General features: G+C 49.0%; 1 protein-coding gene across 1 annotated transcript in view; it reads right to left on the reverse strand.

The window, feature by feature from the left end:
• Positions 1–17,028, reverse strand: part of SETD3 (SET domain containing 3, actin histidine methyltransferase) — a 79,781-nt gene that overhangs the window by 58,599 nt on the left and 4,154 nt on the right. Inside the window, exons 2-4 of the mRNA XM_030319940.1 lie at positions 5,961–6,070; positions 3,824–3,916; positions 1,216–1,364 (exon numbers count right to left, since the gene is read on the reverse strand). Coding sequence (XP_030175800.1) covers positions 1,216–1,364; positions 3,824–3,916; positions 5,961–6,063 — 345 coding nt within the window. The 5' untranslated portion in view covers positions 6,064–6,070. The remainder of the gene's footprint in view (positions 1–1,215; positions 1,365–3,823; positions 3,917–5,960; positions 6,071–17,028) is intronic.

Here is a 17,028-nt window from a genome sequence, read left to right on the forward strand (position 1 = left end):
GAGAAGACCGTGTGACACCCTGGTTACTAGGGGCCTCCTCCCAATGTCAACCATTTAACTATGCTTCCGTGTGTCTCCTTCCTTACTATAGATTATAAGCATCATGAAGGAAGAGACCTTGGGATTTTTTTTTTTTCCTTTGGAAGGCTGGTATGATAACGAGCAAGGGAGGATTCACATACTACACATTTAATAGTGTCAAATAAACCAGTCTATGTTGTATCACTGTATCAATGAAAGGCTAACTACAACTTGACCAAAAATGTTGCCTGAGGTTTGAGGGGCCCGAATAAGTAACAGTCACTTCCTCCATGCACGTTCTGAACCCACTGAGAGAGACACAAGACTACAACAGATGGTCACCCAAAATATCACCTACTGAATCCCAGAATTAGACAGACTCCCCCACCTAGTTCCAGGCAGAACTGGAGCCCCACGGGCCTCCCCACGTGCCGCCTGCCCCTGTAAAGCTTACAGAGTGGAGAGAGCACAGCGGAAGGGATGCACGTGGGCAAGCAGCTCCCACCAAGAAAGAGGCCACGGCCAGCTCCTTCGCCCCAAGTCATCAGATTAAGCTATGCCTCCTGAGAGAGGCGAGTGAGGGGCAGAGAGAGGCTGGGAATGTCGGGGTGCAGCTGCCGCCTTCATCTGGAAAGAATGACCCAGAGCAGAGGAAAAGCATTTGTCCCTTTGAGCAGATTGTACTGCCCTTCCTCCTCCCCGTTCAGCTCTGGCCGTGAGGCTTCAGCAGGTGGCACCACCAAGCACTCGGTCACCTTCGCCAGAAAACCAGTAAGCACCCGACACTGCCCGCCCTCCGCCCCACAGCCACTCTATCGCAGGCCCTGTGGGCTCCCCCTCCTAACCAACCTGAGCCCACATCCTTCCGTTCAAGTCTCGAATCCTTTGAGGCTTGTTCTGTGACCTCCTAACAGAGGCTCTGAAACATGAGCTGACTTGCCCCAGGTCACTGGTTAGCAGCGCGGCTCCCAGGGAGGACGGACAGGAAGGGGCTGCCTCGAACACGGGCAAGGCTCTTCCAGGCCCCCGGTCAGCCTGGAGACCCCGCAGCAGGTCACGGAGTGCTGGCTGCAGGCTGCCTGTTCGCCTAAGAGGTCAGGGCAAGCCCAGACACCTGACTGCACATCCCGTCCCCGCACGGCAGCACAATCCAAGCACACGGAGGGCCCCCCGGACGAAGGGATCAAAACTCACCTTGATGTCTCTTGTTGCTCTCAAACCAAAGCCCTCTTCTTTGAAGTTGACCATTTCAAAACCCTCGACAGAGGCTCCATTTTCAGAGGCCCACTTCATTAGGTCGGGAAAGTAATCTTCTCTTTTTCCATCAAAAGTAACAGACAGACCTGTATCAATTCCATGTGTTAGAAAACAAGAGCTACGTTTAGGATCTATGGTTATTCCTTCTGCTCTCGGAAACTAAAAAAACACACACTGGAAATAGTGATAACGCTCCAATCTTGAAATCAAAACTCATCACCAGAGACAGGTGGTCACCACACCTACAGAGGTGACCATTTTGTAATGTACGGAATATCCAATCCCTATGTCATACGCCTGACACTAATACAGTATCACGTCAGTTATGCTTTAGTGAAAAACTTTAAAAAGCTTAAAAAATAGACAAATTGGCTTAAAATTTTTTAAGTACAGTAAATTGGAAAAGGCAGAATTCATACAATGTTCTCTGATTACAGCACAATCAAATTGGAAATCAACAAAAGGAAAAGATCTCGAAAATCCCCAAATAGTTGGAAGTTAAATGGGACACTTCTAAATAACACACGGGCAAAAGGAGAAATCGCAAGGAAAGAAAAACAGAACAAACCTAATCACCGAACAGTCCCAGTACATAACCTAACCAGTGACAAAGAGGCGCGTTACGCCCCTAGACCCCTGGCGGTTACAGGGATGCGCTTGCTGTCACAGGACTGCTGACTGAGGAGCTGCAGGAGGCGAGGCACTGGCAGGGGGCGCAGGGGCTTCACCACCTCGGTCGTAAGAGCAGCCCCCCACCCCGAGTGCAGCGTGCCAGGTCTCATCCGCAGCTCTGCTTTAGCAAAATCCCCAGGGAGACAGAAATCGGCAGCTGGCACGGGCACAGGAGGCGCGTGTAGGGCTGGGCGCTACAGGCCTGGTCCTCAGAACGCAGGACCAGACGGTCTTGCAAAATTCTGTCCAATGATCTGCATGAGGTGGACCGTACGTATCACCGCAAATAAAACAAATGTAACACCGTGTTTCTAAAAATTCAAGTGGCCTGATACCATTTATGCAAATTTTGAAGATACCACTTACGACCATGTATTTTTATGGGGTTATGCGTGAAGTGGAAAAATATTCTCAGCAAAGACCAACTCCAGAGGGCAAGAAGGGAAGGCGACAGAAGCATGGGGCTTCAGCTCTGACTGCAGCGTGTATTTCTCAAAAACAATGAAGACAAAACACAGGATGGAGGGAGGGACAGGGTCAGACCAGCAGGTGGGAAGGAGGGGGAACCCGGCTTGGGGGACTGATCCAGTCTGGGTGGGAGATTCTTCGGCGTTGTTGTGTTATTTTTTGTCCTCTTCAGCATGTTTGAAATATTCAAAGACCTGAAGAGCCATGCTTTTTTCCAAAGCCGGGAAGAACCGCTACTTGATGAATAAAGGGAGAAGAACGGGAGCTTCGAAAACGTCAGGAGCAAGGCGTGGAGTCCAGCCCAGGTGCCTGGAGTCACGTCACCGGGACACGGTCAATGGTCCCCTGGGTCTGTGAAGCAGGACGGCCGGGGGCCGTGCTGCACCACAGTGGACACGCAGGAGACTCGACCGTGTACGGACGTTCTTAGACAGAAGTCCCTCTTCGCTGAGAACTCAGAATGCTCTCACCTTCGTGTCAGTCGTAGTTAGCAGATTCCGCTGACGACAGACACTCAGGACGTACAAAACTTACGGTCTACCACTTGGTGCAAATGAACACATTATAAAGGAACCTGTCACCATCTGGGGCCCGAGACCATCTAACCTAAAGCCCGGAGGTTCGCAGAATTACACAGGACAGCAATAAAACTACCACTACGGAGAGCAAATAAAAAAACAAACCCTCTTGTGATTCACTTTCAGGGCAATGTACAAAAACGGGGTCTAAGAAGGTTCTTCTCACCCTTTAAAATGCAGGCTCCTTGTGTTTTTCCCTGCTACCTCCCATGTGGCCCTGCATACCAATCTTTTATTTTTTGTGCTTTATAGAACTAAGACAATAGACATATTGAATAGGCTTTTTCAAACTGACACTTGGCCCTGTCGCCGGCCTGGCTGAGAATCATTAAGACACCTGCTGAACACACCCTGTAAAAACACTGCTTTGGATATATAACTTCGCCTCTTATTTAACCAAGATTTGTTTGAGTTCATTGTTTGACTTCGATTAGTGCGTATTTGTGTGTTCATCACTCATGGCATTGTGTACCGACCTCAAACCCTAAAGGAAACACACTACAGAAAAACAAACGGCTCTCAACAGAGATTTCATAAAATACAGACAAACAAAAGTCGTGTCATCTTAGCCCCTGCATATGAATGAACACTTTTCCCCTACAGCCAAACATTCTCACTCCTTCCAAAGCCAGCAGCCACACCTCAGAAATGGGACAGGTCCTGGGACAGCTGCCCAGCGCATCTCTCCCTAACTCCGGGCCCCTTCGCAGTGACCTTCCGCAGGCAGGAATGACGCCGGGTCCTTCACTGCCCTCATGAGCTTTCTGACCTGTGCCAAGTCCCTCCGTGATTTTATTCAAATACGATTACCGTTCTAGAAAATATACCTTTTTGTTTTTTCCGTATTTTCTCGACGAGAGACCGGATCTGCACGTACTCCTCCCATTCCTTCCCCGGGCCGGGTGCGGGGCTACTGCACCCTGGAACACAAACGTCACGGCACTCAAACACTGTTTGCTTTCAACTTACCGGTCAGGCTCCAGCACAAAGAGGATTTGGGTTTTGCTGCCACTGCTGCTTTACTTTTAATTGTTTTTTTTTAAGTTTATTCATTTATTTTGAGAGACAACCGAGAGAGAGGCAGAGAGGGAGAGCAGGGGAGGGGCAGAGTGGGGGGAGGGAGAGAGAGAATCCCAAGCAGGCTCCATGCTGCCAGTGCAGAACCCAACGTGGGGCTCAAACCCATTAATTGTGAGATCGTGACCTGAGCCGAAACCAAGAGCTGAACACTTAACTGACACCCACGTGTCCCTACCATTTTTTTAAAGTAGGCGTCATGCCCACCGAACTCACGTCCTCGAGGTCGAGTCGCACACTCCCCCCAACTGAGCCAGTCAGGCACCCCCCTGCTGGTTTACTTTTAAAGGACAAAGGTACCACAGCCACGATGATAAACGTGACAGGTATAAATCAGATGTACTTTTCAAAGCATATAAACCCTCTGAAACCATCCACATGCTTATTAACCTGGGGCCCCGAACCTAAGTGTGAGCACTGAACCTGCACTGACGGATGGTCCTCAGAATACACCTGTACGTGGGGAAATCTAAAAAGCTAGGCTATGATGCAAAGCATTTCCCTTTCCCTAAAAACTCTTCTAGGGGATAAAAAAAAAAAAAAAAAAAAAAAAAGGCAACCTTAAAAGTCAACGTTTCTTTCTAGTTAAGCCCTAGAACAGTGGCTGTCTGAAGGAACCAGTTAAATCGGACATAAGGACAATTACTCAACAAACATTTCACACCCGTGTGTAAGGCTCTATATTAAGCACGCTCTGGAGGAGTCACAAAAGAGACAGCACAGTCACTGCTGACCAGGAAGCTGAGACTCTGCGGGAGGGGCCAGAAGCGAAAGGCAGCACTCAGACCGGTGCCGGGCGTTTCTGGAGGCTGTGCTCTGGGCACCCGGCCTGTCAGCGAGCTCTTTCCTCTTCAAACAACTGTAGGAGTTTAAAGGAGCGCACTCTTCCCACGGCCACCCTCGTCTTCTGAGGAAAGAGTGTCTGTGGTAAATAACACCACCCAGCCCTAACCACGTGGACTCCTAACTCTTACGGCTAACCAGTCACTCTTCCATCGGCAAACCCCGACGGAGGCCCCGGAATACAAGACAGGGCCTGTCCACAAGCTGCCCGCCGTCCGGTGGGGGACAGAGGAGGCAACGGGTCAGCACGTCAGGGCTCTGCGGGGGCCCACGCTGTCCACAGGAGCACCCAGGGTGGGACCTGACCCGACTCGCTTGCTACCTGCTGCTGGCAACGGAGAGACAGTTAAGCGTGCGTTTGGGGTTTGGCCTGTCACATAATCTGAGCGTACAAGGAAGAGGAGGCAAACGTAGGTAGTTAATACAGGGACCCCAGCCAAGTTGGAAACCTACATAGCACCGATTTAAATTCACAGTGAAAAAAGGAATTTACCAATTTATACTAACTTACTGAAGCAAGTACAGGCACTTAACAGATACTTAATGTCCTTGAACCAAGAAATCGGAAAACTATGACCAAATCCCTAAAACTAAAGGGGAGCCATTCTGACGAGGGAGCAGAGTTCCAACGGTTTGCTCTCCGGGAGGCCCGCTGCACTCGCCTCGCACTGCTGTGGACCCCGAGGCTCACAGGGCTTACGCGGCCTGTCCACGGTGGTCGAGCTGGTCCCTGCCCACCGGGACCCAGGGGAGCCCCTGTTGTGGGCGGCTGCGCTAGAGAAGCTTCAGGTACACGGTTTCACCAGGGCCTCATTCCTCCCTACCCGCTGTCAATATCCCAGGTTTATTACAGCAGGGGAGAGTGGGGGTCAGAGCAGTTCCAAAAGTTGCCCAGCTCACGTGGCTAATAAGCCAGGATTTGAACCCCAGCCTGTCCCACTTCCCGCCTCGCCAGGCCAGAGACTGACCCGTGTGGCCTGAGCATGCAGAGAGGAGAAGCCTCGCAGCCCCGCGTGAGGGTGGGGAGGCCAGGGGGGAACTTACTCTGTAACAGCTCACTGGTCAGGTTCAAGGTTTCCTTCGGCGACACACTTGCTGTGGCACCAGTGCCCGATTTCTGCGTTTTCACTCGACTCTTCTTCCCCATTTTCTGACTACAGAGAAGACAGAGAAAAGGCAAAATGCATTACGTTTCCAAAGAATCAAATCAAATAACGTAACACGGCACAGCAGCGGCTTAGCCTCGAGATGCTAACATTTTACTTCATGTGCGTCATATCCTCAAGTTTCCTTCCAGAAAAAGAGATGTGTGACAAATATTAGTATTTGGAGGCTCCCAAACAAACAAACAAACGAAAAAATCGCTTTACTTTCTGGAAGAAGAGTTCCTTCCTTTTCACCTACAAAAACCATAGTAGAAGCAAATGTTACTCCGGAACTTTTTCAAGTGACACAGATTTTACCGTGCACGCTCCAATGCTTACCCCCCGACACTACACAGAGAAAGATTTTGTATCCACACGTGTAACACGAACCACCATACGGGCGCAAAAACCTATATTCTCTCCCACTTTGCTTTAGAAGAATCATCGCCCATTGGCAGCAACTGTATCATGAGCAGTAGATTACGGACAAATGCTGAAGACATTTGAGAGCTCAAAGACGCTTCGGAGAGGTACTCTAACACTGCCATTCTGTCTCGCTGGAGAAGTCAAGCCCGGGGTTTCATCCCAGGAAAGCGACGGCAGTCCCCCGCTGGAACAAGGTCTCCCCGCGCCTCCCCCCACGAGCCTGGTAGCCTCTCACAGGTAGGAGACGTGACAACAGTCCACAGCAGGTGACACAGTGGGACACAAAAGCACTAACAGCATGCTGGGCACAGACTGGGAGAGGATGCTCATCTGAAAACGCTTTAAATTTTTTTTTAATGTGTATTTTTGAGAGAGAGAGAGAGAGAGAGAGAGAGAGACAGAGCATGAGTGGGGGAGGAGCAGAGAGAGAGGGAGACACAGAATCTGAAGCAGGCTCTAGGCTCTGAGCTGTCAGCACAGAGCCCGGTGTGGGGCTCGAACCCACAAGCTGTGAGATCATGAAGTCGGACGCTTAACTGACTAAGCCACCCAGGCGACCCTGAAAACGCTTTATAACAAGGAGCCTCAAGATGTGCCTTGAAGAAAGTAAGGGATTGGGATGGGTGGGGCAATCCCAGGCAAGGGCAGGAATGAGCGAAGTACGAGGGGGCCCCGGGGGGGAACATGCCTGGCTGGAGAGGTGGCTCCCTGTGATCTTAGCACCCGCCCCCTGCCCCCACCGTGAGTCGGCCACCTGAAGGAGGCTACAAGCGCCCTGAGGAGTCTGGCCCAGGCGTTCCTCCTCCAGAGAGCAGCACTTCAGGACAACAGCCCAGCAAGATGGAGAGTGCTCAGCCAAGAAGCTACTGCAGCCATCCAAGCACCGATCAATGACCGACACTGCAACGCTGCTCCACGGAGCCCTCCCGAGTTACATTTAACCCAAAGGGGAACCAGAAGGCATGCTCTGCCCCATTTATTTTTACAAAAGGAAAGGACTCTTGTAGTGTGGAGATGAGGGATGGGATAAAAGGTTGCAACGTCACACTCTCCCACCGCAGAGATGATCCCTGACCTCATCTGAACGGAAGCCAGGCAAATATGGCCCATGTGCTGAAATAATAGAAAATCGCACACCCTGACTAGGATATGTATCTAACACGTGGGTATAATGTGTAACTTTATGTATCTAATAAGCCTTCTCAAACAGTGTGCCCTACACAGTGTATGCCATCCCGGAATCAGAAGGAACAGGTAAAAATACCTAAAACTTTTGCAGCAAGGAATTAGTTGCTTTGAGATCAAAAGCAGAAAAACAAAACAAAACAAACAAACAAAAACCTGGGGGGAGGGGGGAGGACGGAAGCAGGAAGAGCTTAAGCCCCTTTTCCTGAACTTGAGGACTAGCTTCTGAAAGGAGAGAGACGCTCCCCACGTGCACATGTCACTTGCTCACGGCCAAGCCGAAGGCACAGCCTGATTGGAGCACCTCCCATTCTTCTCTGCATCTCGGGCTCTCTGTCCACTGAGAGCATGTCTGGCAGGAACCACTGAACCTGACCACAAATAACTAAAACTACCCAGGAGTCTAGAAAGATTTCTTTTAGGGTGGTGATTTTTTGTATTCTTTTCTTCCTTTTTTTTTTTTTTTTAAATGGAAGTGCAGCTGACATACAATATTATATTAATTTCAGGTGTGCAATTGAGCGATTCAACATTCGAATACATGGCAAAGTGATCGCCCTAATTCTAGCTGCCACCTGCCACGGCGCAAAGTTGTTACAGTGTTAACAACTCTATTCCCGGTGCTGTAGTTACACCTCTGTAACTTACTTGTTCTATAACCAGAAGTCTGTCCCTTTTAATCCCCTTCCTCTATTTTACCCATCCCCCTGCCCCCAAAGGACTTTAATGACACTTCTAAATACAGCTCCGTGGGAAGAGCCATAGGAACCAACCCCCGTGAGTGGTGGGCTTGTTCGGCCTCTCCCTTCAGTCCTGCTGGCAAGACTCTCGTGTATCAGGCTCCAAACAGCTTAAGAACATCACTTTGGGGGTGCCAGGGTGGCTCAGTCAGTTAAGCATCTGAGTTCTGCTCAGGTCATGGTCTCACAGATCGTGAGTTCGAGCCCCGCTTCCGGCTCTCTGCAGTCAACGCAGAGCCTGCTCCAGGTCCTCTGTCCCCCTCTCTCTCTCCCCCTCCCCTGCTCGTTCGTTTTCTCTCTCTCTCTCTCTCAAAAACAAATAAACATAAAAAAAAAAATTAAAAAAAAAAAAAGGAACATCACTTTGATGAGGCGCCCCAGGCCCTCCCCTTCTCCTAGCAGACCTGGGGAACATGGGCTGGAGACAGCCATGCTCTCACGCACCGGCCCTCGCCGTGTGCGGACCCACCACCAAGCAGGCCTCTTCGTTCTGCCCGCAGCCCCTTACCTCCCGCAGATCCTCCTGCAGGGACCCCCCAACTGCCATCACTCCCAGCATGGAGATACCTGTCTGATACGCTGATCATTAATTAAAAGAGCAGCACTGACCCTTACGTGCAGTACTTACGCTCTGCAGGTGCTGGGCTAAGACAGAACTCCTCATTTGATCTCCCTAGACCCCTCTATCATCCTCATCTTTAAAAACATTTTTTTAATGTTTATTCATTTTTGAGAGAGAGAGAGAGAGAGAGAGAGAGAGAGAGAGAGAGATGGCATGAGCATGGGAGGAACAGAGAGGACCCACAGAATCCGAAGCAGGCTCCAGGCTCCGAGCTGTCAGCACAGAGCCCGAAGCGGGGCTCGAACCCACAAACCGTGAGATCATGACCTGAGCCGAAGTCGGACGCTTTACCAACTGAGCCACCCAGCACCCCTCATCCGCATCGTTTAGATGACATTCTCAGAAAGGTGAAGTCCTTCAGCTTTGTCCAAGGTCACACATCGGGTAAGACGTGCAGCCGGAGTAGAACTCAGATCTGCCTGGCTCCCGAGCTGGGCCACTGCCCTGCAGCTGGTGAAACGCAGAGCAAAAGCACGGGGCACTGCGGGGGGCAGGAGGGCTAAAAGGTCTTTCCAGACCCGACGCCCAACAACACCCTGCCAAGCGCCCACACCCCTGGATGTGGCCTACTGCCACCTGCTCCCGCCCACCTCCTGAATTCACCTCTCGCTTACATTTTGACACTAGCCTTTTACATGTCTGGGCCCAAGGCCATCCTTAACACGCAAATCCGCCCCGTGCTGCCATCCCTGCCGCAGCACCTCAGGCTCCAGCAACGACAAGGACACCCAGCCCTCGTGTGGGTGTCATCGCACACCTCTATGCCCTGTCCCACTATCTCGCCCACCTCACCCCTTGCCGCCAATACTTGAGTCGCCTGTGCAGTAACTCACTTCCTCTAAAAGCCCTGCCCAGGCATCACCTCTAAAGCCTTCGTGATCCTCTGAGCTGCAACAGCCCCTCCTCTGTACCACTTCTCCCACTACTGGCTCTCACTGCACTGGAAGTCTTGCTCACACGCCAGCTTTCCTCCTGGACAACGGGCTCCTTGAGGCACCATGTCCTGTTTCCATTTGTGTCCCCGACACCCAGCCCAGAACCCAGCCCAGAGCAGGCTGTCTGCATACGGTGCTCATGAGCTCCCAGGAAAAAGAATTCTCTCCTTGGGCAGTTCTTAGGTCAAAATCAGTATTGCTGAAGCTCCCACCCAAGTTTCTGTCTCCTCAGAACGTTAAGATGACGTCTAATTTCTCCTGCAGGTGAGAGACCACTAAATATCTGGTCACAGTGATTTGAAAACACAATAGATTCCTTTGGCAATAATACTCTACGGTGGAATACTTAAAACTCAATTGTCCTCATGATTTCTTTCCCTTACGCCAAAAAACTGCCGGCTTTTAGAAATGAGTCATAGGTGTAGGGATACAACGCAGGTCAAATTTCCAAACACATCGGTCAATTAGCACCAGGGAGAACAGGTACCTGGAACATACTCTGCAGAGGCCAGGGTGGGGGGCGGAGCTACGTTTATAGAAACAGTCACTGAAGCCCAAACCACTTAAGACCTTCACCTCCAGTTCCTCCCCTCCTTACGGCTTCGTCTCCCTGCCTCCAATCTCCTTCCCCAGCACACGTGGACAGCTAGCCTTTACAGATGGAGGCATCAAGTGCCTGATAAGTGCTCGGCCACTGCCGGGAGGTATCGACACAGCCAGCACTCACGGAGCCTCCCTCGTGCGTTCCCAGTCCTAGCTGTCCCCAGCAAGGGACCAGCATTTCGACTCTAGTATCACACCTTGTTTTGTCTGTTCCCGAACTTCCCATAACAAATACGTAGACTTCTTTTGCTCGACACTAGGTCTTTACACAGCTCACAGGGTGGTCCCACCTCCCCAGCACAGCCCTCAAGGTCCATCACACCTCATCTCATCTCATCCGGCTGCCTTCACTCTACCCCTCACCTCTTCACACGGCACACTCCAGGGATATGCTCATTCTCCCGGTTTTCTAGAAAGAAGCTATCCTCCACTACCCTTTTCTCACCTCCTGGCAAAATGTTTCACAAACTTCAAGACTCAGCCCAAATACCCTCAAGGTCCTTGAGGAAAGTCTAGGCTCCTCCATTAATTTCATAGACTTGAAGCCATGAATGTTAGCGACAATGAGTCAAGTTCAAGGTGATGAACAGATGCTAAAGTCCTGGATTACCTTGAGATTCAGTCTTTTGTGACTCTTTTTGGAGTGTTTCCCTCCCACAGAGATAGAGACCCTATTGGAGAGAAAGCTGCTCGCTCAGGAGAGGCAGTAAGAATCTTACATACAGGCATCCACTCACTTCATCTTAATTAAGGTGGGAGGGTTGTCTGTCCTTGTCTCCAGGGACCATACCTACTTAGGGCACAGGGTCATAGATCCAGGCCAGGGTTTAATCTGTCCTCCTGGAAAATAGGTTTGCACCAACCCCCTCTTGGAAAGCTCCCCGGCTGACCTGGACTTGCTCTGCCTGGGAGCCCCCACTGCTCTGGGGCCCCTGTGCCCTTAATCAGAGGTGGTTATGGCCTTAGTTGCCGAGCCTGCAGTTTGCGTGAGGAGCTCAAGATTCTTTTTTTTTTTTTTTAAGTTTATTTATTTATTGGGGGTGGGGGGAGGGAGGATGGAGGAGAGAGGCAGAGAGAGCGGAGGAGACAGACAGAATCCCAAGCAGGCTCCGCGTTGTCAGCGTGAAGCCCAATGCAGGGCTCAAACTTGTGAACCATGACACCAAGAGTGAAAATCAAGAGTCGAATTCAAGTCAGAGGCTTAACGGACAGAACCACCCAAGCGTCCCAGGAACTCAAGACTGTGAAGGGTGGGGTTCTCGGCATCCGGTTCTACGGCCCGGCAGCCAATCGTCTGAACTCGTACGGCCATCGGTGTCTGTGACATTTGTTTACTTCTAGGTCAGATACGGCTTAGCGCCAGTTCTAATCTCTGTAGGAAGCCCCTAACTCACAGTATACCTGGACAGCACAAGTCCCACATTTACTTCTTTTCACCCCAAAGACCATCAGGCTCTCTCCCCGTTTGCCATCTCCCTGCACACTGCCCTCCCTCAGCCCCTGGCCTGGCGGTCATTCCCTGATCCACACTCTGTCCTCCATCACCGAGGCCTACGGGCCTTTCCCCCATGGTGGCCGTGTGTCTGAGTCTTGGCTAAGACCCCACCTTGCCTGTGGTCGCCCTCCCTGCACTGCCAGGGCCCAGCTCTGGAGCCTCCGTGGCCTCACCCACCGCAGCCTACGTTACCTTCGCACCCGTTTTATGCACCGTCTCGTGGCAGAAATACAACAAACCTTCCGTCTCTAAATTACCTGTAGGTGTAGTATCGTGTCATGGACACAGATGAGGGTCAAGTATCTGTTCAATGAAAGAAAATCTTTGGATATCATTTTGGATGTGTTAGTATTGCCCGTGGGTAAGATTTACTTCCCATCACAGCAGTACGATTTTGTGTCAAAGCACCATTTCCATATACTCCCCCACCAGTGAATAAAACATCAGTCAAAATGCAACATTGACTAAATATTTATCTACTGCTACTAAAGAACTAAGAAGAGGGGCGCCCGGGTGGCTCAGTCGGTTGGGCGTCCAACTCTTGATCTCAGCTCAGGTCACGATCTCATGGTTCATGAGTTCAAGTCCAGCATCGGGCGTGAAGCCTGCTTGGGATTCTGTCTCTCCTTCTCTCTCTGCCCCTCCCCTGCTTGGGTGCACATGGCGCGCATGCACGCACGCACTCTCCCCCTTTCAAAACAAATAACTGAAAAAAAAAAAAGAAAAAGAACTAAGAAGACTCTTAAAAGTAAATATATAAATTTTTATATATGCATAAAATATATGGAATTCACACTTGAAGTTAAAAGTTTCTTTCAGGAGTCCATGGTTTATCATTAGAAAAGCTTTAGTGTATTTTTCACAACAGAAACTCCCGGATAAACACAAATGCAAAAGTTTTTAAATGTTTTTGGTCTCTCAGAAAGTAACAAAGCAGCGACGAGTCCACTTCCAATAGAAAAAGAAAAAGAAAAAGAAAAAAAAAGGGGGGGGTTATGGCCCAAGCACAGCTTGAAGCTCTGTGAGCTATTGTGACCAGGGGCGCAAGTGTCCGCATGGGGCTCTGCCCTGGTCAGACACATCCCTGCCACAGCCGGCAGAGAGCGCGCTGACGACAGCCATGCCATGTCAGGGAGCTTAAACACGGCTGTGACTTGGCCAAGGGCCCACAGCCATCAAACCGTGGACCCACAGCTTCCAACCCGAAATGTGTATTACTCCCAACACTGAGGCAGGCTCTGGACATAGATGCAGCCAATGAACCACCCGTCCTGCGTCTGCGTGCCCAGGACTACGCCAGCTGCGGGGGAACACAAAATGAAGGCAGGCCAGACGTGCGGGCCTCAAGGACGATGCGGTGCAGAAACAAGACCCAGCATGCACAAGTCCTCAAAGACCTAGGAGAAGGAGCTAGAGAGGGCCAAGGAGCGAAGTACAATTAAAGGAGGACTACGCTTCAAGATGCAATTTGAGAAGATGCTAGAATCCAGTCTGAGTGGTTTCCTAAATTCAACCCCTTCTGCCTTTTTTAGCTAACAATGTTGATTTCCTCCACCTCAGGGATTAGAAATAAGTACTTACCTTTTCCATTTATGATTCAAGAATGTGTTACACACAATGAGTAATTTTCATTGTGGTTCAGCTGATCTGGAGCTAGAGTCCAAGTTTCAACAAATGAATAGGTAGCCTGAACATCCTTTGTGCCCCTAGCGGATAAAAACCACCTACCAGAAATTCAGCAAGTTCCTACGGAGACCAAATATTTATCTCCAATATTTATTTCAAAAATTTATATTAGAAAGATATAAAGAGGTCTAAATTAAGTATGTGTACACACATTTACACACATACAGATATTCAGACAAATTCCAATTATTACCCTGAAGGTACAACACCAATTGAAAGGGTTTTTTTTTTCCCCCAAAGTTTAGACTGAAAACTGGTATCATTTATAAATTCTTATGGAATTACCTGGAGACAAACCAAAGTAAACAGTCCAAAAAGAATTCAAACAATACTTAAGACAAAAGAAACTAAGTGGGAAAGCAATACAGGATTGATAGACAAAGCCATTCTACAAACAATTATACATACAGTCGTTCAAAGGAAGGGGCATCTGTAAGAAGGAACAACGGCAAGCCAGGAGTTTCACTCCTATCTATGCTTCTTCACCATGGAGATATTTTAACCATCTATAGAATCCTCAAAACGCGGCTCTTTAAGACGCCATAAACTATTTAGTAAAACCACCAACAACCTCTCCACTTAGTAGATAAAACTGACCTTAGTAAAGTATAAAATAAATGGTATATTCAATTATTTTAATTGCTAACTAATACGTGTCTGGTATCTGTACTCAACAACCGCTCCTGACCAAGCAAGCGATTTTTCTATATATAATCTGTGCGGTGGAATAAAAAGTCAGGTTGGGGCACCTGGGTGGCTCGGTCAGTTGAGCATCCGACTTCAGCTCCGGTCATGATCTCAGAACCCGTGGGTTCGAGCCCCACGTCGGGCTCTGTGCTGACAGCTTGGAGCCTGGAGCCTGCTTCAGATTCTGTGTCTCCTTCTCTCTCTCTCTCTCTCTCTCTCTCTCTCTCTCTCTCTGTGTGTGTGTGTGTGTGTGTGTGTCCCTCCCCTGCTCACTCTGTCTCTTTCTCTCTCAAAAAAAATTTTAAAAAATAGTCAGGAGAAATTAGACAAAGCACATTTAGACAACTTGGCTGATAGGAGGGGGGCAGTGAGGAAGGGTGCTAGGCACTTTATACCCACTATTACAAAGTCTAGCTTGAGTACACGGAACAGAAACAGGATTCAGCTGGGTGGTTTTTGAGGGGTTTTTTTCCTAATTCTAAGTGGGAAGTATAGATAAATGTGTATCTTTCCTGAGTTGCTTTCAGGTAAATACAAATAGAATAAACATTTCTGATTGCATTTTTTGGCAATCTATCCAGAAAGTTTGAGCTCTAACCCAGCATCTCCTGAACCTACCCAACTTTACAGCTGGACTGACTGCAGCAGAGAATTGTCCAAGGCTTCTTCCTACCTCAGGCACCCAGCTGTAAATGCACTTGAAGGGAGTGAGAGAGCCTGTCTGATCTCTGTGCAGGAAGAAAAGAAGCTCACGAAAAGATCTGGCAGGCCATTAGGATCAGATTACTACATTCTGAATTAAATACACAAATTATAGGATGATGGCTTAGGAAAATGAAAGCACTCTCAAATTGGAAAGTATTGAACTGTGCAATGTTTTCTCTCCTCCAGAAACTGATAATGAACACGCGGTCCCTGCACCACATGCTACCGGGTTAACTGAAACTAACACGTATGGGAAACATGTGCTCTCTCCCTACAGTGGCAGGGCCTATTAGCAGGGTCAAGCCACACGAACCCTACCGGTTTAAGGAGATACCTGGCACCCATCATTCCAGTCCCTATCGAAGGAGGTACCGATGTGCCACAACTCCGAAGTACCAAGAGGTCAAGGCAAGCAGGCAGGCAAGAAGGGGAAGCCTCCTTCAAGCCAAGTTTCAAGCCAGTAGCTACTTAAGTAGCAGGAGGAACGCAGCCCTGTAAATTGCATGTACGTAAAATTTCAATCTCTGTACAGAACCATTTACAATCTATAAGTAGACAGGGGCAGGTAGATACACACACATTTAAGATTTAACAAAATACAGATGTTTCTTGCTTTCTACAGTGTTTTTTGCGAATTTCCCACTAATTTACACAGTAATTTTAGAAATGCTTAAACCATTTCTCATTGACTTTTCAATATATAATAGTTTCAGTTTTAAACTGCTGTCGAATTAAACTGTAAATACACTTAAAATGAGGCTCCTATTTAAAGGAAGCTGGAAAAAAAAACCTCTCAGAAAGCAAAGAATCATTTGGTATCATGAATAATCATTTCTTTTATGTCTTTCTAAAAGAAAAAAGAAAAACGTTAAGTGAAGAAACAGCTGTAATCCGTCAAGAAATTACCTTCGAACCACCCACATTCCTCCCCTAAGATTTGAGATTCTAGAACTGTAGAATATGGGGCTCGGAAGAGACTTTTGGGGTTATCTGTGTTAATCCTCAGCCCCGCACATGTTTAAAAGAACCCCACCCAGGGTCACGAAGCAATGATAGCCGTCAAAGTGCGCTGCTATCCACCGCCATGAATTCAGGTCTGAAAACGCTGGAGAGGCAGGGTGGAGGGTGTTGTGACTAAGAAACGCACTACTTGAGGCTCGCTGCTGCTAAGGGCAGGGACAGAGCGAGGGACAGAGCGGAGGTTCTGCGGGCACTCCTGTGCTTCCCGGGGCCGGAGCTGCTAACTGCCGGCTGCCGCGTGTGCATTTCCAGGTTGTGAGCCACTCCAGCACTACGTTGTTGGAAAGGTCATCATCTCCTCTGACCTGTCCCCCACTTCTGCCTTTCAAAGAGAAACGACTACCCTTCAAATTTTTGAAGACAGCACTCTGTTCCCCCACAAAGCCTTCTCTTCTCCCGGTTTAACATACTCCTTCTCAAAAGTGGACAAAACTCACTTAGGTATGTTCAATGAAGTTTTTTCTCCAGGCAACAAAACCCTTCTGATGAGCTCTGAGAGGGGCACAGTTCAGTGGGGATTGTCTTCCTGGAACTCGAATCAAGGGGATCTTAGGATTACGCCTGAGACTGCCCGGGCTTTTCTACGAGTCAAGTAAACAAAGGAGTGCATTCATTTGTTCAGTGCACATTTCTCGAGTATCTAATCTGAAAGGCACAGATGAGTGACACACAGTCCCACAGCCTTGAGGACAAAATGACAATCAACTGAAACCTTTGTTACACAAACGGATTTTCAGCAAGACAAGACGTACTGTATCAAGTGAGTGTCTGAACCGAAATGCAATTTTCATGCTGTCATTGTTTGTTTCCAGGCCACTGTCACCATCACCCCTACCACACACAATGTCCTATGGCAGGTCCCC

This window comes from Lynx canadensis, chromosome B3 (genome assembly GCF_007474595.2).
Source record: "Lynx canadensis isolate LIC74 chromosome B3, mLynCan4.pri.v2, whole genome shotgun sequence".
NCBI classification, from domain to species: Eukaryota; Metazoa; Chordata; class Mammalia; order Carnivora; family Felidae; genus Lynx; species Lynx canadensis.